The 24463-nt window shown below is 54.3% G+C and overlaps 2 protein-coding genes across 3 annotated transcripts in view; both read left to right on the top strand.

Annotated features, from left to right (window-relative positions):
• Positions 1 to 28: 28 nt before the first annotated feature.
• PLA2G15 (phospholipase A2 group XV) lies at positions 29 to 19436 on the top strand. 2 transcript variants are annotated; one of them, XM_075995742.1, is made up of 6 exons: positions 29 to 112; positions 11670 to 11826; positions 14316 to 14434; positions 14680 to 14778; positions 15235 to 15459; positions 17620 to 19436. In XM_075995742.1, the coding sequence occupies exons 4-6, from the start codon at positions 14697 to 14699 to the stop codon at positions 18129 to 18131; spliced, it is 819 nt and encodes a 272-aa protein (XP_075851857.1). In that variant the 5' UTR covers positions 29 to 112; positions 11670 to 11826; positions 14316 to 14434; positions 14680 to 14696; the 3' UTR covers positions 18132 to 19436. The 2 variants fall into 2 exon arrangements, with proteins under 2 accessions (XP_075851857.1, XP_012597802.2); XM_012742348.2 differs by lacking the exon at positions 29 to 112 and adding an exon at positions 7526 to 7728.
• A 2534-nt stretch (positions 19437 to 21970) lies between these two features.
• Positions 21971 to 24463, top strand: part of SLC7A6 (solute carrier family 7 member 6) — a 33880-nt gene continuing 31387 nt past the window's right edge. Inside the window, exons 1-2 of the mRNA XM_012742361.3 lie at positions 21971 to 22099; positions 23784 to 23903. The gene's annotated coding sequence lies outside the window, so the exon portion shown is untranslated. The remainder of the gene's footprint in view (positions 22100 to 23783; positions 23904 to 24463) is intronic.

The following is a 24463-nucleotide window of genomic DNA, read 5'->3' on the forward strand; positions in this document are numbered from 1 at the left end:
TTCGCAAAGAAACGTGCAAAGACCAGGGGCCTTCTCCAGTCCGTGAGGGTCACACGGGACCTGTGGAAGTCACCAGGAGGCAGTCTAGGGATCGTGGGGGTCACGACAGCAGGTCTGGGGTTGGTGGAAGTCACCAAGGGTCAAGGGGGCGGTGGAAATTGCCGGGTATCACCCGGAGGCCTTTGGGGGGTATCATCCGAGGTCGGCTGTGGAAGGGGAGGGCGGCAGGGATCGTCAGGGGTCCATGGAGCTGTGGGGTGGTCACCCGAGATCATAGGGAAGGGCCCGTCCACACAGGAGCCAGGGCCTTAGTCCAGCTCTGGGAAGTGCCAAAGCGTGGTCGTTGTGGGCCGGAGGTGCGTAAGCCTCGATGCTGGGGAAAGAGGAATACACTCTTCTCTCCCCCAATTCCTGAGAGCTGCATCCCAGGCGAGGATAGTCTGGGCCTGGAGCCTCACCTCTACCCCACGTGGGGCGCCAGCCTGTTTTCGTCGCTCCGTGGCGACCGGCCTGTTGCTCGGAGATTGCTGGCGGGCAGGGGGCTCGCGGTGCCTTCGGGCGCGTGCAGGCTGCGGATCCTCCGTCCCGGACCAACAACCCAGCTCGGACGGCCCGCGTGGAGCGCTCCCGGCGCCCCTTTCGCCCGCGCAGCTTGGTGAGGCTCCTTTACGGTGCGTTTCCTGGCCGCCCCGTACTTACCCAAATTCTCCCATTTACGTAATTAAGAAACTGAATAATGCGGCGGGAAGGAGGGACTCCAGCTGGCTGGAGCTGAGATAAGGGATTGTCAAGCCCGACTCGAGACCCAAGCGGGAGCTGCACCTCGTGCTTCCGGACAAGCAGGGCGCTGCGTCCGGGCCTGTGGACCACAGGGGAGAGGAGGGGACCCGGGCGCACCCACAGCTCATGCCGGGGTGGGGAGGGGGTTTTCCTGGGGGTTTGAGAGCTCAGGATGGCTGGATCCCCTCTGAGGCTTTGTCCCGCAGCAGCATGTTCCCACATGGCAACTGAAGAAACAGGCGCCCAGGACGGAGGTGACTCGCGTTGGGACATAGCGACTGGAAGAGAGTGGGAGATGCACTCATGGCCCAGCGGGCTCGAGCGATTACCACTTGCGCGTTACGGTGGAGGCAGCTACTCTCCAGACGCCCAACCCGGCGCCCACCTGCCTGTCCCCACCCCCCGGAAGCGCTAAGCGAATCAGCCGCGGGGGGAGGGGAGAACGTCACTCCTCTGGCCCTGCCCCCACGATAAGCCTGGAATGTCAAATATTTGTTCGCGGGGTGGGGCGCGACCGTGGGGTAAGGCCCCTCCCCCTGCCTCGCGGGAGCGCGCCTGCGCCGCGCGGGGTTGGGACTTCATCCGGGCCATGCTCTTCTAGCTAACTCCCCTTCACCCCAGCCGCCCTCCGTTTCTAAAGCTCAGTTGAACCGCGTCGCCCCTTTCCCGCCTCCGGTCTGGGCTGCTGCTCCTCCTGAACAGAGTCCTAGCGCCCCTGCCGGGAGGCCCAGATACTACCTGGTCTCAGTCTGGCCGCTCCTGGTGACCGCAAACGTTCAACTTCTAGACCTTCGCGCTCCTACTTACTCTTTGAGCGCGGGTCCCGGCGCCCGATCCTCTGGGAGGCCTCCCTCTCGATGTGACCTCCCTACTGTGGCACCCCGGCAGCCCTGAGCGCATTCCCACCGGAGACGCAGTCATGCGTGTTCAGATGCCAGCTGAGTGGTGAACCTGAGGCACCGATCTGGCAGCACAGAGCGGCTCCCCCAAACTCCCTGGCGCCCATCCGCTGTCCCCATCACAGGACAATTCCCGACCCTTGGGTTCTTTTTTTTTTTTGAGACAGAGTCTCACTTTGTTGCCCAGGCTAGAGTGAGTGCCGTGGCGTCAGCCTAGCTCACAGCAACCTCAAACTCCTGGGCTCGAGCAATCCTTCTGCCTCAGCCTCCCGAGTAGCTGGGACAGGCATGCACCACCATGCCCCGCTAACCCTTGGGTTCTTGAAAAAACCTATTCGTTCAAATAACGTGGGGGCCTGAACTCCATTGAACTCTGTTACTCGTCTCCTTCAGTTGGGTCCTCCCAGATGATCCCATCAGTACTAAACAGCCCTCGCTCCTCTCCCCCAACCGGCTCTCATTGCTCTTTACGTCCCACCCCACTTAACCCACTTCTAACATGATTTATTAGTCATTATTGCCCTCACCCCCATCATCTGGTCCTTGAAGATAGAGGCTCATCCCCCATCTCTTATCATGGGACCTGGCACTGAATGAATGAATTGTCGTCTAAGGCTTCTTCTTAGGATATTTCAGCAATGGCAAGCCGCCATCTGGCCACAGGGCTTTTGCAGTAGAGTCTCAACTGTGTCTTTTCCTCCCCTCCAACCCTGCCCGTGCTCTAGTTAACCTCAACTCTTCCTCCAGATTTTCTCTTCTTGAGGCACCTCCCTGCGTAGCTTGAGATTTTTGTACTTCACTGAAAAATGTCTCCCACCCCTATTAATCATGAATCGTGAATAAATGAATAAGTAGGAGATAAGCACAACAATCCAGCCCACCCCAAGCCAGGCCTCCCAAACTGCCCTCCAGATATCTGGAAGAAGGGATTGGGTCTGGTGAGGGCACATTCACAAAATTCCTTCCTCACCTCGGCCCTCCGAGGCAGGGCAGCGGGCGCTCTTGCTGGGGCAGACAGAGAGGGTGGGGGCACTCGCGGGGGAGTGTGGCGGATCTCGTGGAACCTCCAGGGCGTCTAGGACTGCTGTAAAAGCGTCCTCCTCCTCGCTTCCCGGCCGGAACTGATCCCGCGGTGGAAGAGCATTCGACGTTGGGGCCCACTGCGGGGATTCACCCTCGAGAGCCCACTACCACCTCTGCTTAGCTCCCGGGCCACCAGAGTAGCAAGCCAGCGCCCTGGGCTTGTCGCGGTTTCCGATCTCCGGGCTTTTGCAGAACTGCCGCTGAGTAACCACTAGGGGGCGCGCTGAATCTTGCCAGACCCAGATGGTGAGGGACAAGGGGCGGAGCGCGCACAGGAGGGCGAGTAGGGGACCAGGACAGAGGTGAAAAGGGGGTGGACCTCAATGCAATCCCCAGGCCAGTTTCCTCTGGCTTTAGAATCTTATTTTATTTATTTATTTTCAGCATATTATGGAGGTACAAATGTTAAGATTATATATATTGCCCTTGACCCCCCTCTCCCCTGGCTTTAGAATCTTCCTGTGGCTCCTGACTCCCTGGACATGGGCCTTTTTGTTTTTTTTTTTTTTTTCTTTTTTTTTTGTGAGACAGAGTCTCACTCAGTTGCCCAGGCTAGAGTGCCGTGGAGTCAGCCTAGCTCACAGCAACCTCAAACTCCTGGGCTCAAGCAATCCTTCTGCCTCAGCCTCCTGAGTAGCTGGGACTACAGGCATGCCCCACCATGCCCAGCTAATTATATATATATATATTATTTGGCCAATTAATTTCTTTCTATTTATAGTAGAGACGGGTCTTGCTCAGGCTGGTTTCGAACTCCTGACCTCGAGCAATCCGCCCGCCTCGGCCTCCCAGAGTGCTAGGATTACAGGCTTGAGCCACCGCGCCCGGCCCCAGCCCAAGTTTTTAACCTTGGTTTTCAGGCCCTCAACTTCTCTTCCACTCTCAGCCAGCCTGCCCCACCCAGTGCTCTGGACATACTAGTGATTCTTTAGGTCTCCCTGCTGCTGCTGGCTGAGCTCCCTGCCTGGGGCACTTACCTACTCACTTATCCCATTGTTTTCAGGGAAAGCTCCTGCTTATCTTTTAAGACCCTTCCCTAATGACTCTTCTCCCTTCCTTCATACCTAGGCCAGGTTCATAGCTGAGTTCTGGGCCATTAGGCTCCAGGGTTCTATGATAAGTGCATAGGAATTTGGCCTCTTGTGACTGCTGGGAGACTCTGGCATCAGAGGGATAGGGGCCTGCTCAGCCTTGAGCTTTAGGGAGAATCCACTAGCCTGTAAATGGGCTCAGCTCCGGCCACCACACCAGCTCAGAAGCCTTGGTCTCAGTTTGGTTGCCTCAAGCCCAGCTACCTATCTGGTCCAAGTAGGGGGGCTTGGAGCTCAGGCCAATGAGAGGAAATGCAAAGGGACCAGAAACAGGAGGGACTAAGGCTGTTGGCTGTATGCTTACCTGAGGGAAGACAGCACAGTTGGCCTGGCTTTTCAGTCTCTGGGTTTTTTGGTTTTTTTTGAGACAGAGTCTCGCTTTGTTGCCCAGGCTAGAGTGAGTGCCATGGCGTCAGCCTAGCTCACAGCAACCTCAAACTCCTGAGCTCAAGCAATCCTTCTGCCTCAGCCTCCCGAGTAGCTGGGACTACAGGCATGTGCCACCATGCCCGGCTAATTTTTTCCTATATATATTAGTCGGCCAATTAATTTCTATTTATAGTATAGACGGGGTCTCGCTCTTGCTCAAGCTGGTTTTGAACTCCTGACCTTGAGCAATCTACTCACCTCGGCCTCCCAGAGTGCTAGGATTACAGGTGTGAGCCACCACGCCCAGCCAGTTCTCTGGATTTAATACCCTCCTTCTTTCCTGACCTTTTCCGGAACTCACATCCAGCCCTGCTGACCTCTCAGCCCTTTATCTCCTCCTCTAGGTCTCACAGGCACCAGGACCCCAGTCCTAGAGGGGAAGGGTTGTAGAAAAGGGGGTGTGTCACTCATTCAACATCTATTAAGCATGTGCTGTGTGCCAGGAACTGTGCTAGGTAGTAACTGAGGATGGGACAGGAACAGGACAGGTGAGAAGCTTGCTCTTGTAGCCATTACATTTTAAATGAGAGCCAGGCAGGGGCTGCTTCAAGTTCAATGGTCATGTCTGGGCTGAAGCCTAAATGCAAAGCTCAATCGAGTCCCCAGAACTGGGGTCTCGGTGGAGCAAGTGCAGGTGTCCTGAGGGGAAAAAGGTTGTCTGTACCAGGAAGCCACTGAAGCTGGAGATGAGGCAGCTGAGGAAGACAGCGAGTGGAAGTTGGGGAGACAGGGCCAGAGTACCTCGCAGGGTCCTCACTCACTATGAGTGAGATGCATACCACGGAAGGGTTGCCAGTGGGGTTAGAGGAAAGTTACGGCACCTGACAATGTTTAATGGTGTCAATGGCACGTGGAAAACATTCCATAGGAATGAGGCATAAACTGGGACATCAGTGAAGAGGCTGTTATGGGGATGAAGGTAGTTTGGTTTTGGGTGGGTAGAACTGGCAAGACTTAGTGACCACTTGGCTTGTGGGCCCGGGAAGTTCCAAGGCATCCAGAGTCTAGGATGACCCCAGGTCTGCAGCTTGCGGGATCAGATGGATGGTAGGGTCATTGTGAAAAGGGAGGACCCTCGTCTTATTACTGGAAGCTCAGTCACTTGTCCTTGAGGCTGCATCAGAACAAGAACAAGTGCTTTGGCTGGGCGCAGTGGCTCACGCCTGTAATCCTAACACTCTGGGAGGCCGAAGTGGGTGGATTGCTTGAGCTCAGGAGTTCGAAACCAGCCTGAGCATGAGCGAGACCCCGTCTGTACTATAAATAGAAATTAATTGGCCAACTAATATATATATAAAAAATAAGCTGGGCATGATGGTGCATGCCTGTAGTCCCAGCTACTTGGGAGGCTGAGGCAGGAGGATTGCTTGAGCCCAGGAGTTGGAGGTTGCTGTGAGCGAGGCTGATGCCACGGCACTCACTCTAGCCTGGGGAACAAAGTGAGACTCTGTCTCAAAAAAAAAGAACATGTGCTTTGAGGAGAAGGAAAGAGACATTTTATTACTCTGCCAGCAAAGAGGAGGATGGAGACTCCTGTCTGAAATGCCATCATCCTAATAATAAAGGATGGGTTCTTGGCGTCAGGCAATTACTGTTCAACTATATAAACTTCATCTCAGCTGAAGACAATCTTGTGACCTCTGCCTAGGACCTCCCTTTAACAGGTTGAGCTGGGCCATCTCCTTTAGCACAAATAGCAAAAGACTTACCCTGCCCCTCCCAACCATTGGCCTGAGGCAGGGATGCAGGTTTTAGTTCTTTAAAAGGAGTGAAGGACATTTTAAAGAGACAGAAAATATTTTTGCCATTTTTTTTCCAGGCCATTCCCTCTGTTGCAACCTCACTCTTCTCCACAGTACTAGCACAGGTCATTGCTGGCCAGGCCTTGCCACCCCTCCCCCAGCGGACATGGCTCCTAACTCCTGTAGGACCTGTGGGGGTGGGACACCTGGGAACTCTTGAGTACAGGGCTAGCCTTCTAGGAGTCTATGGTCACCTGATGCTGCTGGGCTAGCGAGGCATTTGGACGGTGGCCAGAGTCCATGGTGGCCCAGGTTCTACTGATCCCTACTTTCCCCAACTAAACCCTTGGCTCTGGACCCCTTGGCAGAAGTGTCTCTAAGGTCTCCCTCACTGGGTTTTCACCAGATGAATCTTTAGAAACCCTCTGCTGGGGCCAGGGGTGAAGGTGGGGGAGGCAGGGGCTTTGGGATTGGGGGCCCTGAGCCAAGGCCCAAGGTGGGAGATAGTTGGACCTTAAGAGGGGGTGGTACCTCAATCACTAAAGTATCTCACTATAATAGCTCAGAAGGGCAGGCCAAGATAATGAACGGCTAACCTGGGGTCAGCTGCTTACCAAGAAAGAAGGAAGGGGCAGAACAGAAGTCTTGGGACCAGGTCAGTATGACCAGAGTGCAGCTGGCCCTTGTAAGTGGGTGTGTGTCTGTAGGATCAAGACATCTATTTCTCAAACACGCTGGTTCCTCTATCCCAGAGTGGCCCATGGTGCTGGCATATCACCGGCTGTCAGGTCTTTGCTCACTCTGTTCACCCGTGATTACTGGCGCATGGGGTCTATGTCTTCTCTGGATCCTCAGATTTGCACGGAATGGGCGTGCGGGTCGATCCCGAGCTCCCAATGCCCCTCCCGCTCTGCAGGGGAACTTGCAGATGGAGCACGGCACAGAGTAGAAGTTCAAGCCCACTCCCAACCTTGCGCCCGACCTGCCCAGGTGACACCACACTCTGTGCCCTCAAATGCAGAGTGCGAAGAGCCGTTGCGGGGAGTGCACAAAAGTCCTAGTTAGCTCCAAGAACTGTCCGGGACTCACTTCCCCTCTTCTTGCTCTGACCGGAGTCGCTCTGCCGCGGTGAGCTCTAGCGCCCCTATCCCCACCTCGGCCTGGTCCGTTCCAGATCCTCCAGGTCAGGGAGGCGCCAGGAAACGGGGGTAAGTGTTGCACAGCGTGGACCTCAGGTACTCAGAGTTAGGCTAGATACACACCCGCGAGCTGGGTTCCCCTGCGGGCGGCTGAGAGCCTGGGAGCCAGATTGTACCCGGATCTATCGATGCGCTCGGCGCGCAACGTGGTTGAGGGAGCAGGCCGGGGGTGGGGCCAGGGCGGGGCGACTAGCTCCGACTGGGAGGGATGTGCCTGGCGGTGAGTCCCCATTTGGCAGGCTGTTTGCGGGAGGCGGCTCTGATTGGCCGGGCGGCTGCAGGCGGCGGGGTTAAGCGCATCGCCGTCGCCCCTGCCTAGGCGCGAGCCTAGAGCGCTGAACCCGCACCTAGGACCTACCGCGGCGGTCGCGCGCGGCCATGGGTATCCGCGTTAGCCCCGACCGCCCGGCGCTGCTCCCAGGTGGCCTGGTCTTCCTCTTGCTGCTGCTGCTGCTGCTTGCACACCCGGCGCAACCAGTCCGACGTCCCCCCCCGGTGGTGCTGGGTGAGGCGCGCGTCTGGTGGTGGGTCCGTCGGTCCTGCTGGCTGTGTGCGGGCGGGGCTGTCTTCCTAGTCTGCATCTATTCTAAGCACAGGATGGGGAGCGTCTTGGTGTCTGGCTTGTGCACTAGGTCGGTGGGTCCTCCTGCCATGCTGGCCGCGGGTGTGGTCAGCCTCCCAACACCTGCTCTGGTAGAAAATTAGGGTGTATGGGAGAGTTAACCATCCGGTTGTCCATATCTCTACCTGTCCCGCGTCAGTCCCAAGCCTTGCCTCACCTTATCACCATTTTTTACCTGGAAAGACTGTTTGGTGGGGCCCCACTCCTGAGGGTTGGTGCGGGTGGGTGGAGTGGCCTCAGTGTTGGCCTCCATGTCGACCTGGGCCTGGCTAGGAGACTGTCACCTTTTATCCTTCTGGCCCCACATGTTTCTGCAAGCATTACTGAAAGGAAGCTCTCTGGGGAAAGCATGGCTCTCCTAGCTGGCCACCAGCCCCCCACCCCCAGCTTATCAAATGGGTGGCATTGGGCCTGAGGAAGGACACCTAAGGGAAACAGGGTGGCTGAAGACAGGGCAAAGGGTTCTGGCAACAGCCATGAACAGGTGTCGGGGAACATGCCTGTACTTTTACCCCTGCCGGACCTAGTTGGACTAGACTATGTTGGGGCTGGGTGACCTCCCCTGCCCACCTCCTCCTTGGTCACAACTCGAGCAACTGTACAGGAGCCAGAGTGTTTCCTTGTGGTGATGGGCAGGGATGAGACCTCTATCTCAGGGGTCTTGAGTGCCTTGTTCAGGCTGTCATTCCTATCCAGAGTTGGCACGTTGGTGGCCAGCCAGGAGTCCTGAGGGCAGAGGGCATCTGAGGCATAAGTTGTATGCTTAGTCTGCTACAGCTTGACCCCCTGTGCTCTTTCTGCTAAGAGTATTTTAATGGGGATGATATAGATCACAGAAGGATAGGATTGGCGAGCAGGGTGGTCCTAGGGAGGCCCACCAGGAGTTCCAGTCCAGTAAATGCTCCAGGGGAATGCTGGGCCCAGGTTCACCATGGGATTTGGACAGACTTGGCCCTGTCTTCCCCATGTTTGCATGATAGGACTAACATGATCTGCAGAGATGAAGTCTGTACTGGGTAAGCACAGAGAATCCACTAACCCAGCCTGGGTGGGTGGGTGTCAGGGAAGGTTTCCTGGAGTATATAGCTGAAGCTAAGGCCAGGAGAGAGTTCCAGGCAGAGGAAGGGAGGTGAGCAGTCCAGGCTGGCTGGAATCGAGTCCAGGGAGAAGTGGATTGTGCAAGGCTCCTGACTGATTGGATCATCTGGACTTTATCCTGGGGGCCTCAGGGAACCATGCATGAGTGGGCCTGTGGCGTACTGAGTGAGTGGGGTGAGGCATTGGGAAGCTTGTGGTCTATGGCTAGCACACAGCCTTTCCACCTGCATTAGTTAATTTAGACAGTTTTTGCTTATCTTAGGTCACAGCAGCAGAGCCTCAGGCCCCACCTAGAGTCACAGAGCAGCTAGATTCCTAATCTGCCCACCTTCTCAAGGAGTGAGGCTACTGGCATAAGTCCTGGGAAACTCCATGGTGAGCAGTGGACAAGCTGCTCCTAGGCACAAAGCAGGGATCTGACTTTGGCCATCAGATGATCAGACTCCTCTAGGTGTGGCTTCCAATTTGGTGGTGGAGGAAACAGACCAGAGAAGTGATTCAGAAGACCCTGGGCAAGGCTCTTTCTACCTCTTCCAGCCTCAGTCTCCTCATCTGTTAAGTGGAGATAATAAAGATGTTCCCTCTCCATGTTCTTTGAGGTGAAAAGCACACAGATGGCTCTTGTCCTAGTTCCTACCAGGCACAGAGGGGCTCAGGAAGTGGCCACTGCTATTTTTAGAGGCCGCATAGCCTGCCCAGGGCAAGGAACATCAGGGAAAGCAGATCTGGTGACTTCCTCTTTCTGCCATTTCCTCTTTGGTGGAAACAGTGAGCAAGGTCCCTGCACTGCCCTGCTCAACCCACAAGCATGTCATCCAGAGGCTATTATGAAGGGGACTCCCCGACTCTGTACCCATATCATGAAGGGAGGTGAAGGCAGCTGCCACACCTGCCTTCTATGGTGCCCTATAGACAATGGGATGCTGCACAGGGAGGGCACGCTGTGTGCAGGGCTGGATTCCCAGTCAGTGCCAAGGAGAGCCCCACACTGGTGGTTTTACTCAGTTATCATGAATCCTAAATGGAGACGTGTTCAGGAGCTGTTGAGGTATGTGAGAGCCAGTGAGGCCTGAAAGGTCATTGGGAGTAAATAGACTGTGAAGGGCTATGAAGTAATGGGGATGGGTTTGGGTGACCCAACGGCCCCAGGACTCTGTTTGGCCTGAACAGGCTGGCTGGGGTGGAGAGAAGTCATCCTTAGGGCCTGGTCACATGCTGCCCATCTGGGCTGTGGCTAGAATGCTGTGTTGTTTCAGGGTGGCTATCTCCAACACAGGCTCCCAGCCATGTTAGGGCCTTCCAGATGATCTGCTCTCTGGAACCTTATTGGGGTCTGGCCTTCAGTAAAGCCTGGGGACCCTGGTAGGCTGGCACTTGCCAGTGTAAGCTTCTCTCAGCTGTGTTTCTGTTCGTCACCTCCCTCCTACAAGCCTGTCCCGGAATACCATCTCTGGATTCAATTATGGCTGGCTGAGTGGCCCAGTGCTCTGTCCTGTTTCCCACTCACTCTCTAAGGGTGAACAAGACCCTGTCTGCTCTGTCTGTAGCTTGGAACAGCTGTGGATGGAAGGCTTTGGGGTTCAAGCCTTCAGGGTATGTATCTAATGACAGGGCCTTGGCCAAACTTGGAGGTTCTGGAACTAGGAGGGGTCTCCAAGCCCGTCCCTGTCGGAACTCTTATTTTAGCCCATTAACCAATCTTATCTTAGCCCATTAACCATAGAAACTATATATATTTTTTTTTGAGACAAAGTCTTACTCTTGCCCCGGCTAGAGTGCCTTGGCGTCAGCCTAGCTCACAGCAACCTCAAACTCCTGGCCTCAAGTAATCCTGCCTCAGCTTCCCAAAGTGTAATTCCCAAAGTGCTGGAATTATAGGCATGAACCACTGTGCCTGCCCTCTGAGGGATCTTTTTTTTTTTTGAGACAGAGTCTCACTCTTTTGCCCCAGCTATATTGCCTTGGCTTCAGCCTAGCTCACAGCAACCTCCAACTCCTAGGCTCAAGCAATCCTTCTGCCTCAGCCTCCCGAGTAGCTGGAACTACAGGCATGCGCCACCATGCCTGGCTAATTTTTTCTCTACATATTTTTAGTTGTCCAGATAATTGCTTTTCATTTTTGGTAGGACGGAGTCTCACTCTTGTTCAGGCTAGTCTCAAACTCCTGACCTTGAGTAATCCTCCCGCCTTGGCCTCCCAGAGTGCTAGGATTACAGGCATGAGCCACCACACCCAGCCCATAGAAACTATTAATACGTGTTGTAGAAGAGTATGTTTGTGGGGGTAATTCAGGTCAAGATCTCATTTAACAGGTAAGGAAACTGAGGCCCATCACAGGGAAGTGACTTCACTCTGATCCCCCTCCCTATAGTCTTTAAATGGCCCAGGAGGATGTGCCAGTGAAGACCAAGGGATTTATTTTATCTGGAGTTGGGGACAGTGTTAGAAGTCTTCTACAAAACATGGCAGGCCTCTCCCAGACATCCCTGCGGGCTTCTCTGCACCACGTGGCAGTAGTGGCTTTTCTGCATGGCCTCTTAATCAAGGTCCCTGCTCTCTGATTTTCCTGCCTCTGGCGCTGTGCTTTAATTTGAGGTGTGGAACTGCAGAGGTCTGCCATGGATGGTATCTGTGGCCCCTGGGGGTTCTGCTGCAGACTTCAAGGTTCTTAGGGATCTGGAGCCTGCCAAGCTCAGGGCTCATGCATGTCTTGTGCCTCCCTGCAGTGCCTGGTGATCTGGGCAACCAGCTGGAGGCAAAGCTGGACAAGCCAACGGTCGTGCATTATGTCTGCTCCAAGAAGACTGCCAGCTACTTCACACTCTGGCTGAACTTGGAACTGCTGCTGCCTGTCGCCATTGACTGCTGGATTGACAACATCAGGTTGGGGCTGGAGCAACAGATGGGGTGCCGCTCGCCAGTGGGGACCAGAGAGGCCTCCAGAACCCATTCCTTCTCATCCCCACCTCGAGAAGTCACTGACCTCTCTCCTTCCCCACATCCTGTTGTGGTCTGGTCTGGTCAGCATTCCCTCCATACTCTCCCGAGAAGAACTTTCTTCCCGTTTCTGCTGCTATTGTCTCTCAGGCCCTATACACAGTTGCTATGTCTCAACCCCTATTCAGAGGCCCAGCATAGCTCCCACCCCTTCATGTGCCTGTGACTTGTGCTTCTGAGGACAGGCCATGTCTCCCTGTCTTCACACATGCTGTTCTTTAGCCCTGGAATCTACTTCTACATGTCAGCCGGTTCCCCAGGCACCTTGCCCTTGCTGTTGTTTATGATGCCTGCTTTGTTGACTGTTTCCTCCTCTGTGTGTGATTGGGGTTATTTCTGGGCTGTTGGTCTGTGTTTCTATTTTTGTACTGGAGATATGGCTCAGGTACTGCCAATTGGAGGTGTGGGCTGACACTGAGAGGGGCTTGTCTGCCTTCATTGGTTCTCTGACCTGTTTAATTTTTTTTTTATTTTTTGAGAGTCTTACTTTGTTGCCCAGGCTAGAGTGAGTGCCATGGCGTCAGCCTAGCTCACAGCAACCTCAAACTCCTGGGCTCAAGTGATCCTCAGCCTCCCGAGTAGCTGGGACCACAGGCATGCACCACCATGCCTGGCTAATTTTTTGTATTTATTTTTAGTTGGCCAATTAATTTCTTTCTATTTATAGAATAGACGGGGTCTCGCTCTTGCTCAGGCTGGTTTTGAACTCATGACCTCGAGGAATCTACCCGCCTCGGCCTCTCAGAGTGCTAGGATTACAGGCATGAACCCAGCCTGACCTGTTTAATTTTTTTTTTTTTTTTTTTTTGAGATAGAGTCTCACTTTGTTGCCCAGGCTAGAGTATCAAGGCATCAGCCTAGCTCACAGCAACCTCAAACTCCTGGGCTCAAGCAATCCTCCCGCCTCAGCCTCCCGAGTAGCTGGGACTACAGGCATGCGCCACCATACCTGGATAATTTTTTGTATGTATATTTTTAGTTGGTCAATTAATTTCTTTCTATTTTTAGTAGATACGGGGTCTTGCTCAGGCTGGTTTCAAACCTCTGACGTCAAGCAATCCGCCCGCCTCGGCCTCCCAGAGTGCTAGGATTACAGGCATGAGCCACCACGCCCGGCCCTGACCTGTTTAATTTTTATCCAGCAGAGAACTGCTCTGGCTTTCCAGAACAATTTTCTGCACTATGCTGGGTGGCCATTGGGATCATCTACAGATTGCCCTGGAGAGAATAGGACCTATTATTTGGATTGATACTGTCAGCTCTCTGCAGCTGATCTTTAAGGGGGGATGGGACTCAGGACCACCAAGAAGTTCAGGTTCCTGTGTTTTCTTGGGCGCATTTGCCTCTTTGATGTGAGGCAAGACCAGAGCAGGGTTCCTGGCCTGGCACAAGACTTTTCTCCTGTCTCCTCCACTTGTCTATGTCATTTCTCCAGGACCCTCTTCCCAAAGGAGGTGACATAGCAACCATGTTATCATCCCTGAGGTGGGGTCTCTCTTGTCTGGTTCCGTTCTGCACTGCAGCTATGGAACGTAGGAGATAATATGTGTGGCGTTAGAAGCTGCTAAGTCTGTGGTAGCTTGTTACACAGCAATAGAAAACAAATAAAGGGCTGTAGCTGGTCAGCCATGTGCTATGTCATGCCCCTAGGAACTTGCTGGCCAAGCCCTGGGTGTTGTAGTCCCAGCCTGGCAGGTGCTAGGGCCGTGGGATACTGAGCAGGTCATATGGGCCTGGTAGGTTCCCTTCCTCCGTTCCAACCCTCCGGGATGCCCCGTTGAGGGTTGGCTGGCTGCTGGGTCCAGTGCAGTTGTATCTACCTGGGTCTGCCTCTCCTCACCACCCCGCCCCTCCAGCATTTCTCTGGGCCTTGCCCAGCCTCTCACCTGCCCTTCCACACAGCAGCTACTGGAGCTCAGGCCCTGAGGCAGCGTCCCTGTCTGGTCCTGTTGTGTGCTATGCCACCATCTCCTTTGCCCTGTGATATGTTGTGAGTTGCAGGAGTAGGTCTGTGGAGATGGAACCATGAGAGCCTAAAAGGTGTAGGCTGCCTCTGGGGTTAAGTGTGAAGTTCATGGCAGTGCCTTCTCCCAGCCAGGTCCAAGATCCTCAATTTGGGGTTGGTGACACTGCAGAGAAGGGAATGGTGCCTTGACAAGGGCCCTGGAAGTGAGCTTTCGTGGTGGGTCCTCATTTGGATGTGGTTACTCTGATCTGTGCTTTATAAACCTGCTTTGTTACTTTTTGGTCTCCCCTGTACATCTGACCCAACCCAGGGGTGGGAAGGGAGTATGGCTCAGGACATGATGCAGTATTGGGACACACCAAGCTCAGTGTCACCTCTGGGTCACCAGCTCAATATCCTCTCCTGACAGGCTGGTTTACAACAAAACGTCCAGAACCACCCAGTTTCCCGATGGCGTGGATGTGCGTGTCCCTGGCTTTGGGAAGACCTTCTCATTGGAGTTCCTGGACCCCAACAGAAGGAGTGTGGGTACGTAGCCCTTATGCAAGGCCTCTGGGGGATGGGGAGGGGGGGTTCTGCTGGACTGGAGTTGCAGGATCTCTGCTGGTTTGAAGGGATAGCCTGTGAACTGTCTCTGATCAGGGTGGGCACAGAGCCCTGTAGTGTTCCTCCAGGGCCTTCCTGCATTAGATGTCATAGTCCCTGTGGCGGGCATGGTGTGGGTGGCTGGTACTAGCTATATCTTCTCTAATCCTATGCATTTCTGTCTGTAGGTTCCTATTTCTACACCATGGTGGAGAGCCTTGTAGACTGGGGCTATACACGGGATAAGGATGTCCGAGGGGCCCCCTATGACTGGCGCCGAGCCCCAAGTAAGCAATCACCCTCATTCCTCCCCTGAGGTCTTGGGAGGTGGGGACAAGATAGTATAGCCACCACAGGCTGGGGCTCTCCCCTGGCCCTGGGCTATCCCCTAACCCCAGAACTCTGGCATCCAGCTCAGAAGAGCCTGAAAGGATAGGCTACCTCTGGGGGTCAATGGTCACAGTCACCACCCTTGATCAGAATGTACCATTCTTCACCATCCTTCACCCCAGGACCTCTGGAACTCTGAGGTCTGGGGAGAGATAATAAAGCTGGGGGGGGGGGGAGGAGAAAAGAAGCCCCTTGGCTTCCTCCCTTCATGGAAACTATGGGAAAACCTGATGCTCCGATTTGGATGTTAGCAGCCTCCCTACCGCCTGGTCCTGGTTCTGGCCTAAGAAACAGTCAGTGGTTCAGGCCCTAGGACCCTTCCCACCTGACCGCTCTCCGCCTCTGGCCTGCAGATGAAAACGGGCCCTACTTCCTGGCCCTCCGCAAGATGATCGAGGAGATGTACCAGCTGTATGGGGGCCCTGTGGTGCTGGTTGCCCACAGCATGGGCAACATGTACACCCTCTACTTTCTACAGCAGCAGCCACAGGCCTGGAAAGACAAGTACATCCATGCCTTCGTGGCACTGGGCGCGCCCTGGGGGGGCGTGGCCAAGACCCTGCGGGTCTTGGCCTCAGGTAAGATGCTACCTGGCCCAGAGTGAGGGGCTGAGGCTGGTATCAGGAATGCCACCTCTCTTGCTTCCACAATGTCCTGCCAGGCCAGCACCCTTCGTGTCTATTATCCCAGGTCAACATTCTTCTGTCTCCAGAGTGACATTCTTTTTCAAATATCTTTTTTTCCAAAACAGAATCTAACACTACTCCTAATTTCACCTCTCTAGGTGATAGCCCTTATAATCCGTGTAAGTTTCTTATAGCATGTTGATGGAGTAGCATAACTGTTGATCACACAGATACTTGCTTGTACACATGTGCGCACGCACACACACATACACGTGCACACATACATGTACAGTGCTCAGGCCTGGCTGGCCTAACTTGGATTGATCCAAAGAACTCCTCCCTCCCTTTTACCCGCATCCTCACTTTTTCATCCCCACCTTTGCCCCAGAGGAGGGAGACTAAACTACCATTTTCTCTTTAACAGTTGCACCTCCATCTGTGGGTAGCACAGGGAAGAAACAGGTGCAGATCTGGCTGGGCCTGCCTGCCTGGCGGTTGGGAAAGCCACCCCACATTCTGGTTCCTCCCCAACCCACTTGCCTTTTCATGAGTGTCAGAACCTGCCAGCTGTAGCCGTAGGGTAGAGCTTCCTGCTCTAGGTCTGGCCAGGAGACTCATGGCCCCTCACTTTGGGAGCTGTGCTCTAGGGCTGTGCCAAGCCTCTCATGAGCTTTCTTCGAGTCACCAGCACTGCCCGACCTGCTTGGTCAACTGGTACTGCGATCAGGTCAGGCCCAGCACCTCTCCCTATAGTGATCCTGAATTGGCTGGACAGTAAGCCCATGGCTCAGACATTCAGATATAGTGAGGACCCTTCACAGCCACCTACTCTGTCCAGCCTGGACCTGGAGGGACAGACATGGGTACACCCTGAGTTTGGCCAAGGAGCCTTGGTGGTTTTGGGCTTGGCACCTTACACCGTTCCCTATGAGTCCCCTTAGAGCTTTGTCTCTGACGCTGGGAAACTGTTCTGTCAGGCCCTGGCAGTCCAGGAATGGGGTGTGGTATGGGGAGGTAGAAGTCCATGGAACCCTAGGGGCTCCCTTTCCTCAGGGACCTTAGAGCCAGGCCCCAGCAGGCAGAGCTGAGACCCTGTGGTCAGATGGAGAAACCTCCCTGCTTTCAGGCTGGGGTGATGGGTGACCATGGGGCCTGAACAGGCCAGAGGTCCCTGTTCCCAAGTTGCAGCTCATGCCCTGGAGGTCTCACTGGGTGGCAGGTGTGTCTGTGTTGTTCTCATGCCTGTGTGTGAAGGACTCTGACTCCATCTGCAGCCTCCCTCCTGCCCTGTTCCCAGCAGGCCTGGCTACCCAGGTCAGTGCATAGGCAAGTGAGTGGGACCAGATCAGAGCTGGCTGAGAGTGCCAATCTGAGCTTAGGAAAAGAAAAATAGGTACACAGTTCAGTGTAATCAACGAGAAACAGGGCCGGGCGTGGTGGCTCACGCCTGTAATCCTAGCACTCTGGGAGGCCGAGGTGGGCGGATTGCTCGAGGTCAGGAGTTCGAAACCAGCCTGAGCAAGAGTGAGACCCCATCTCTACCATAAATAGAAAGAAATTAATTGGCCAACTAATATACATATAGAAAAAATTAGCCGGGCCTGGTGGCGCATGCCTGTAGTCCCAGCTACTCGGGAGGCTGAGGCAGGAGGATCGCTTGAGCCCATGACACCATGGCACTCACTCTAGCCTGGGCAACAAAGTGAGACTCTGTCTCAAAAAAAAAAAAAAAAAAAAAAGAGAAACAGGAATGTGTGTGGTCTACCAACCTGCTGATTCACCTTAGATGAGGTCAGTGCACACAGGCCTGGTGATAAATACTTGGAGGAGGTGACTGTTTACAGATGAGGAAACATAAATCACCCTGTGGGTGTGTGCTACCTAAGCCCAGGATGAGGAAGTGCAAAAGAACAAAAAAAGTCTTGGCCGTGTGCTTCCCAGATATAGCAAAAATAAAGTGAAACAGTAAAAGCCAATGCAGGGATAGGAGTTATAATGATGATAACAGTGTAGACATGCAGGAATGTTGACTGGGCCCCTGGCTGGGGTCTGGTGGGGGCCTAGCCAGCTGGCGTTTCTAGGCACAGACTGACCAGAGCCCTCTCCCTGCAGGGGACAACAACCGGATCCCAGTCATTGAGTCCCTGAAGATCCGGGAGCAGCAGCGGACTGCCGTCTCCACTAGTTGGATGCTGCCCTACAACTATACCTGGTCATCTGAGAAGGTGCTCGTGTACACACCCACGGTCAACTACACACTTCGGGACTACCACAAGTTCTTCCAGGACATTGGCTTTGAAGATGGCTGGCTCATGCGGCAGGACACAGAGGGGCTGGTTGATGCCATGATGCCACCTGGTGTGCGGCTGCACTGCCTCTATGGCACTGGTGTCCCCACACCAGACTCCTTCTACTATGACAGCTTCCCTGACCGAGACCCTAAAATCTACTTTGGGGATGGCGATGGCACTGTGAACTTGCAGAGTGCCCTGCAGTGCAGGGCCTGGCACAACCGCCAGGAACAACAGGTGTCACTGCAGGAACTGCCAGGTAGCGAGCACCTTGAGATGCTGGCCAATGCCACTACCCTGGCCTATCTGAAACGCCTGCTTCTTGGGCTCTGATTCCTGTGCCAGTCAGGGCCTCTGTGTCTGTCATGGCCCACCAAGTTTAGCATAGTTTGTGACCAGTCATTCAAGGCCCTGGGTCTTGAGCTGGGAAGTACCTGCCACAGGGAAGTGCTATTTCTTATCCTTCTGTGGCAGCAAAGAAGGAAGAAATGAAAGTCTGGACTCAAGGGACCCTTGACAGAAAGACTGCTGATTGGGATTGTTGTAACCTCAGGACTGGCTCTGCAGGGTGGATTGGCCAGCCGCTGGCCCTGGTCCCCAGCCTGGGCCATGCATTCCTCCTGCTCCTATGGCCTTCTCACACACACCCACTGGGCCCTGGCTCCTCAGCCTTCCTGTGAGGGATGTTACCGTGCTGTGGTCCTGTCCCCAAAGGTCTCAGGGATGGGCTTCTGGCCCCTTGGGTGACCCTTTCCACATGCCACAGGTAGGCCTGCCATTGGCCATGGGTGGCTGGAGCTGCTGGCTTCCCTGTGGCTTCCTGGGGGCAGCAAGTGTCCCTTGCAGGAAGAGGCAGTTTGTTTTGTTCTTTATGGTACCCAGTTCCTGGGACATTCACTCCACTGCTATCTCCCTCACCTCCAAGAGCAGCCTAGCTCTGGATTGGGCAGCACATGGGCCCCCGGTTCCAGAGGCCATGTCCCAGGAGCCCTGATCCCCTCAGTTGTGCTGTTGGCCCTAGTATTAAAGCTCCAACCTGGGACGGTGGTTCCAGGATGAGGGCAGTGGCTAGTGCCATGGCCTTCTAGGTACCCATGAAGAAAGGGAACTCAAAGAAGCAGCCAAGGCTGTTTATCTTTACCCTGAGCCACTCTCTTGCTAACACCACTACCACACTGCCACTCTGCCCCTGGGGTCTCTATAGTACCCAAGTGACCTGGCACAGGACTGAGAGGTGGCCCATGCTGCCCAGCACCTGTTCTCACCAGGCAACTGGTTGGGCCCCTGAGGGAGCCAGGTGCCTTGCGGCCCCCTAGGGGTTTTCTGTCTCCCCTGAGGTACTGTCTGGATTTTCCTGTGATGGCAGGAAGAATCTGGGCCTGCCTTGGTAACAATGGGCTTCAAGTGGGTGACTGGTTATAGGCCAGGAGTTGGGTCCAGCCTCTGAGTTGGGGTCCCAAAGCCACATTCAGGCTGAACTGATTTGATTTCCCACAAGGTTTCTGCTGAGCTGGATTTTCTTTGTTGTGTACATGCCCGGCATCTGACTCTCCCTTTGTTCCTGAATGGTGGGCCCTGCGGGGGCTCTGAGCAAGCTATACCTCGATTCTGGCAATAAAAGTATTCTGGATGCTGTAAGGGGCCTTGGCCTAGGCTGTGCTCTGAGTACAAGAGGAGGGAGGTGGTGGAGGTGTGAGGGGCTAGGGAGGCAGGTAACCAGGGCCGGACATTTACTGGGGCTTTGATGAGTTCTCTTGGCACCAAAGCATGACTCCTGTGCTCTTTGGGTTTCATCTTGCTGCTCTCCTGGAATCTAGTTCTCCACCTGGGACTAAGAACCAGAACCTGAAACATTCCTGTCACAATGGGGTCCCTGTCCTCCCCTTGCTCCTGCCTGGTCAGCAGGCCCCACATGCCCCTTGTGCTTGGGGACAAGGACAGTCCTCCAAGTCACCTTAGCTAGACTCTCCTTCCCAGCCTGTGTCCTCCCTTAGCTTACAGGTCTAAGCATCCTTTGAACCTAGAGTTCTCTTTAGAATGCTACCCTTGTCCTTTGCTTTCCTAGTTCATCTGCCTCCCATCCGTCCCTCTATGGGGACAGAGAGAGACTGAGGGAGGAAGAGAGACTAGGCGGAGACTGGTAAGGACAGAAACCAAGATGGGCAGAGACAGGGACTGAGAGACTAGGGAGCTAATGGAGATAGACAAAACAGAAACAGAGGGAGATGGAGACAGGGAAACATGGATAGGGATGGGGTCCTGGGCTGAGTTTCGTGGTCCAGAGCCTGGGGCTAGTGCAGTGCAGGTAGTAGGAGCCGCGGTTCCTCTTTTCCACTGAGCCCCACGCATCTGGTCCCTAGGCGTTTATGAACCACAGACCACTAGAGGGCGCTCGGAACCCTCTCACCACACCAGCTCTTAGCCAAACCTGGAAGGAAGCGGTGGCCCAGAGGGGCTGAGAATGCCTGTGAATACACAGGTCCACGGGCAGCTCTGGCCTAAATAACAGGATGACATGAAGAGGAGCCTAACCCGCAATCTCTGCCCAGCCGGACTCCCAGCTCAGCCCTGATACCCACCCACCCCTAGCATCATTTGTGGTGGCCTCAGAGCTATTCACCCCCCTGCCCCTCCCCACACACACACCTGTTTCAGCCCAACTGCCACCCTTGGCTTCACAGCTGCAGAGAGAAGACATGGAGTCAGAGCAGGCTTCAGGACCAGAAGACCTGGGTGCAAATCCCAGCTCTACCAGCTCCTGCCAAGTAGCCTGGGGTGCCTCCTGGTCTTCCTGAAGCATAGTTTCCTAATCTGAAGAATGGGGACAATTCTCAGGGGTAGTCTTGAGGAGCACTGATGTTGGAGGACATCTGATTCAGTGCCCGGTGCACAGTGGGCTTTCAGCTGATGTGCTATTAATACAACTAGACAGCAAAGGCAGAGGTCCGGGAGCCAGCAGATCTTGCATGCAGCCGTTGCAAGGACAAGTGGACTGGCTGCTACTGAGTGACTCAGTGTCCAGAGCTGTCGCCCTGCCCAGCCAGGAAAGCTGGAGGAACTGATCTAGGAGGCAAAGGGTTAAACTCTACTGATGCAAGTACTAATGTACACATGCTTATTCACACTTATGGAAAATGTTCCAAGCAGAAGACACAAGGAGGGTGGCACTAGTGAGGACTCCTCAGGGTTGTCATTTCAGGCCTATAGGGAAGAGGATGGAAGGGTTTTTAGGGAGGAGAAATACAAAGTCATTCTAGTCTGTCTTTTTTAGGAGATCCCCTGTGGGATGGGTTGGAGCGAGTGGGATAGGGATTGGGAGGCGGTTGTGGCTGGGGAGAGGCAAAGCATGGGATGCAGGCCCTGCGGAGACGGAGGAGGAAGGGTCTGGGCTGCTGCCCATCTCTGGTGGGGTCACTGGGTGTGAGGAACAGAGGTTTGGGTGTGGTCTGAAACTAGAGGATGTGCAGCTGTGGACACACAGCTGGGAAAAAAAGACTCCATGTCCCACGAGAGAGTCAGTGCTTGAGCTGTGTACGGGATGCTAAGGTGGAGGGCTCAGGGACCCATGAGGTCAGGAGGCCCCAGACAGAGCCCCAGAGCTGCCAGAGGAAACGGAGCCCCCAGGGGAAGTGGAGAAGGAGCAGACAGAAGGCGAAGGGGCCAGGAGGATGCAGCTCCCCCAGGAGGGGTGTCAGCCGAGTCAGGGAAGATGAGGACAGAGCCCCAGGGAGGCCTGGGGTTGGCTAAGGAGGCCGGGCAAAGTCTGTGGGGACCTCAGTGGCTGTGAGTCTGAGCTTTGAGTGTGGGAGGACAAGTCCTGAGCGTGTGTGTCTCCCTGGGGTCCCTTGGCAGAGGGTCAGCAGTGACCTGGGTGTGGAGGTTGTCTGGAGCTCCTTGTGTGGGCTGTGGAGGGGGCCCTGGGCGTGGGGCCCAGGCCAGAGGCCAAATATAAATGGGGAGGTCGTGGGGGCTGTTTAGCGCTCCCCTTGGGAACGCCCTCAGAGGCCTTCTGTGACTCCAGGGTGGCAAGAGTGGCTGGGCCCCCTCAGGGGCCCCAGCGAGGCCGACTGGGGGCTGCCTCATAACTACATGCAAAGGCTGGGCCCTCGGGTCCCGGATCTCGGAGGCTGCGTGCAGCGTTCCTGAGGCCGGAAGCGGCGCCACAGCGGACCCCCGCGGAGCCCTGTCCCGACGCGGCACGAGCTGTCGCGATCCGGCGGCGGGTGACGTGGCGGGGCGGGGCCTGAGTGGCGGCGGCGGCCGCGGCAGCGCGACGGAGCATCCTGGCGGCGCCACCGGAGGTAACGGGCCTAGCTGGGCCGGGCGGGGTGCTGGAGCTCCCCGGAGCGAGACCGGGGCAGGGGCCGCGTCTCTGCGTCCTCGCCGCCGCCGCGAGCGGGATGCGGGCCGGAAACGGCGCGGGGCGGCGGGCGGGGGGCCGCGAGAGAGACGCTGCGGGCGGGCGAGAGAGTGAAGCTGGAGCTAGAGGGTGACTCCAGGAGTGTGGGAGACCCTGAGTATAAGACCGAGTGTGTAAAAAAAGACCCTGTGTGTGAGAGACCTGAGTGTGGTGGTGACTTTGTGAGTGTGCGTGACTGGAGGGTGAGGGTGAGGCCGTAAGAGGGAGGCTGTGTGTGTGTGTGTGTGTGTGTGCGCGCGCGCGCGCGCGCGTGAGAGAGAGAGCAAAGCTCTAGGTGTGAGGGTGACTCAGTGTGAGTGTGACGACGACTCCATGAGTGTGAGAGACCCTGCCAATGGCCCTGAGTGTGAGACTGTGACCGAGCCACTCACAGTGTGCGGTCGGAGCACAGGAAGGAGGACCTGGCAGGAAGAAGGCCGCGCGGCCGGCGTGTGGGAGACACGCGCGGGCGCGGAGCGGCTTGGTGGGCTGCTACGGGAGTCTGTGCGGTGGCCGACTGTGGGGCTGGGGCCTGCTGTGCCTCTGTTATGGCTCTTTTGACTGTCTCCAGTGTCCTCTCTTCTTGGTCTTACAACTGTCTCCTGTCATAAATGCCAGGGGAGATGTGCAAAACATTCTGAAAATTCTTTGCTGAACACTAAGCAAACATGTTGTGTAATGGCCCGTATAAATAGGAATCAGCGAATCAGCGTTGAATTTAACGTGGTTTGGAGGACCTCTCGTGTGCTCCGGGCTATGTACTTGGTGATACAGTTAAAAAGAATTCAGTCTCTGCCCTTTGATGTGGGGGGGGGGGGGGGTGGGAATCAGAGCCAGCTCATCCAGGACGGCATTCCGGCCTGAGCAGAACGCCCGCCATCTGGTGCCTTATCTCTGAGAGCTGCCCCCTAATTTCAGATCTTGGAGGAACAGACTTGAAAAGCTCCCCCTCTTTTTGCTGGCTGTGAGCCCTTTAGGAAAGTGCCCAGGCTGCCCCAGGTTACTAAGGGCCCATGTGGTAGTGCACTGATTGCTTTTGCCTCCCAACTTTGGTCTCAAGACTGTCATTCAAGTTGTTCTGTAAGATTTTCCTTTCCTGGCAAACATGTGGAAAGCCAGCAGACTGATTTTCTCCTCCTCGTCCTCCCCTCGTCCTCCTTCCTTATCTGGCTGTTACATATTTTTATTGCAAACCAAACATGTACACCAGTTATGTGACTGATCTCCTTGGAACTTCTTGGTAGAGGAAATTTCCCGACCTCTGTCCTTCCTGCTGTAGTCTTTAGGATGCAGGTCTGTTTTACAGGAGTTATGCAAACCGTTGTCACGGGACCTGGGACTGGGGACTCATCGGGGACTCAGGGACTCAGAGTTGCCCAAACATGCTTGATTTGAGATGACAAGTTTAGTTCTCTGACAAGTTTGGGCTGGTTGCTTCAGTTAACCTCCCATGTGGGTATGATAGAACTTCTTATGCATTAGGGCTGCCCCTGCCGGGCATGGAAAAGATGGATTTTTTAAAGAGAAATACCTTGCTGCTTGATCAGTCTATTTTTTGATCAGTTCTCTCTCTCTCTCTGTTGCAGAGATTACATGGCCAAGATGCAAATGGAATTAGGCCTTGCTGCCGAGACTTTGTTTTAGTACTTGACCCATTTATGATGAAGTGGCTTGTGAAATTGTGATGTTCGCTTATTTCTTGACAGGTAAATATTGTTTCTATTAGCTTTCTTTTATCATTGTGATTTATAAAGAGTTTTTGTTGTGTGTATATAATCTGTACACAATACTACTAAAGAAAATGGCTCACAGATAATTAACTGTTTTTTAGATTTACATGTTATGTAACTAAAAACCAAATTATGCATTTATATTACATTGCTTTCTAAAAAGCAACCATAGTGGTTTTTAGTTAAAGATTCTTGAAATGAGGTTGTTAGATAAAAAACCAAAGCTGTGGAGAAGATTAGATGGCAAATACTGTGGAAGTGAGGATATCTTATTTACTGTGATTGGGAGCTGAATTTAATCTGGAATTTCCTGGTATCCTAGGTTGAAAAACAAACTTAAAGGGCCAGAAAATTTTTGTTATTTGATAAAAATAATAATATATTTATTTTTTAAGTTGAAGCATTTAAAAAAATGAATGCATACTCATTGTGGGAAATATAAAACTCAGATGCATAAATAAGAATAAGTCCTCTATGTTTTCACCACAGTTAAGATTTTGGTATATTTCCTCTGTGATATTGTGAAATATATATTT

This window comes from Microcebus murinus, chromosome 20 (assembly GCF_040939455.1).
Source record: "Microcebus murinus isolate Inina chromosome 20, M.murinus_Inina_mat1.0, whole genome shotgun sequence".
Taxonomy (NCBI): domain Eukaryota; kingdom Metazoa; phylum Chordata; class Mammalia; order Primates; family Cheirogaleidae; genus Microcebus; species Microcebus murinus.

What these genes read in the sequence shown, in the direction of transcription:
- PLA2G15 (XM_012742348.2), top strand. Translation starts at nt 7,602, where the DNA reads ATGGGTATCCGCGTTAGCCCCGACCGCCCGGCGCTGCTCCCAGGTGGC. An exon ending in TGCTGGATTGACAACATCAG is followed by an intron (nt 11,827 to 14,315) that starts GTTGGGGCTGGA and finishes CTCTCCTGACAG; the next exon opens with GCTGGTTTACAACAAAACGT. An exon ending in TGACTGGCGCCGAGCCCCAA is followed by an intron (nt 14,779 to 15,234) that starts GTAAGCAATCAC and finishes TCTGGCCTGCAG; the next exon opens with ATGAAAACGGGCCCTACTTC.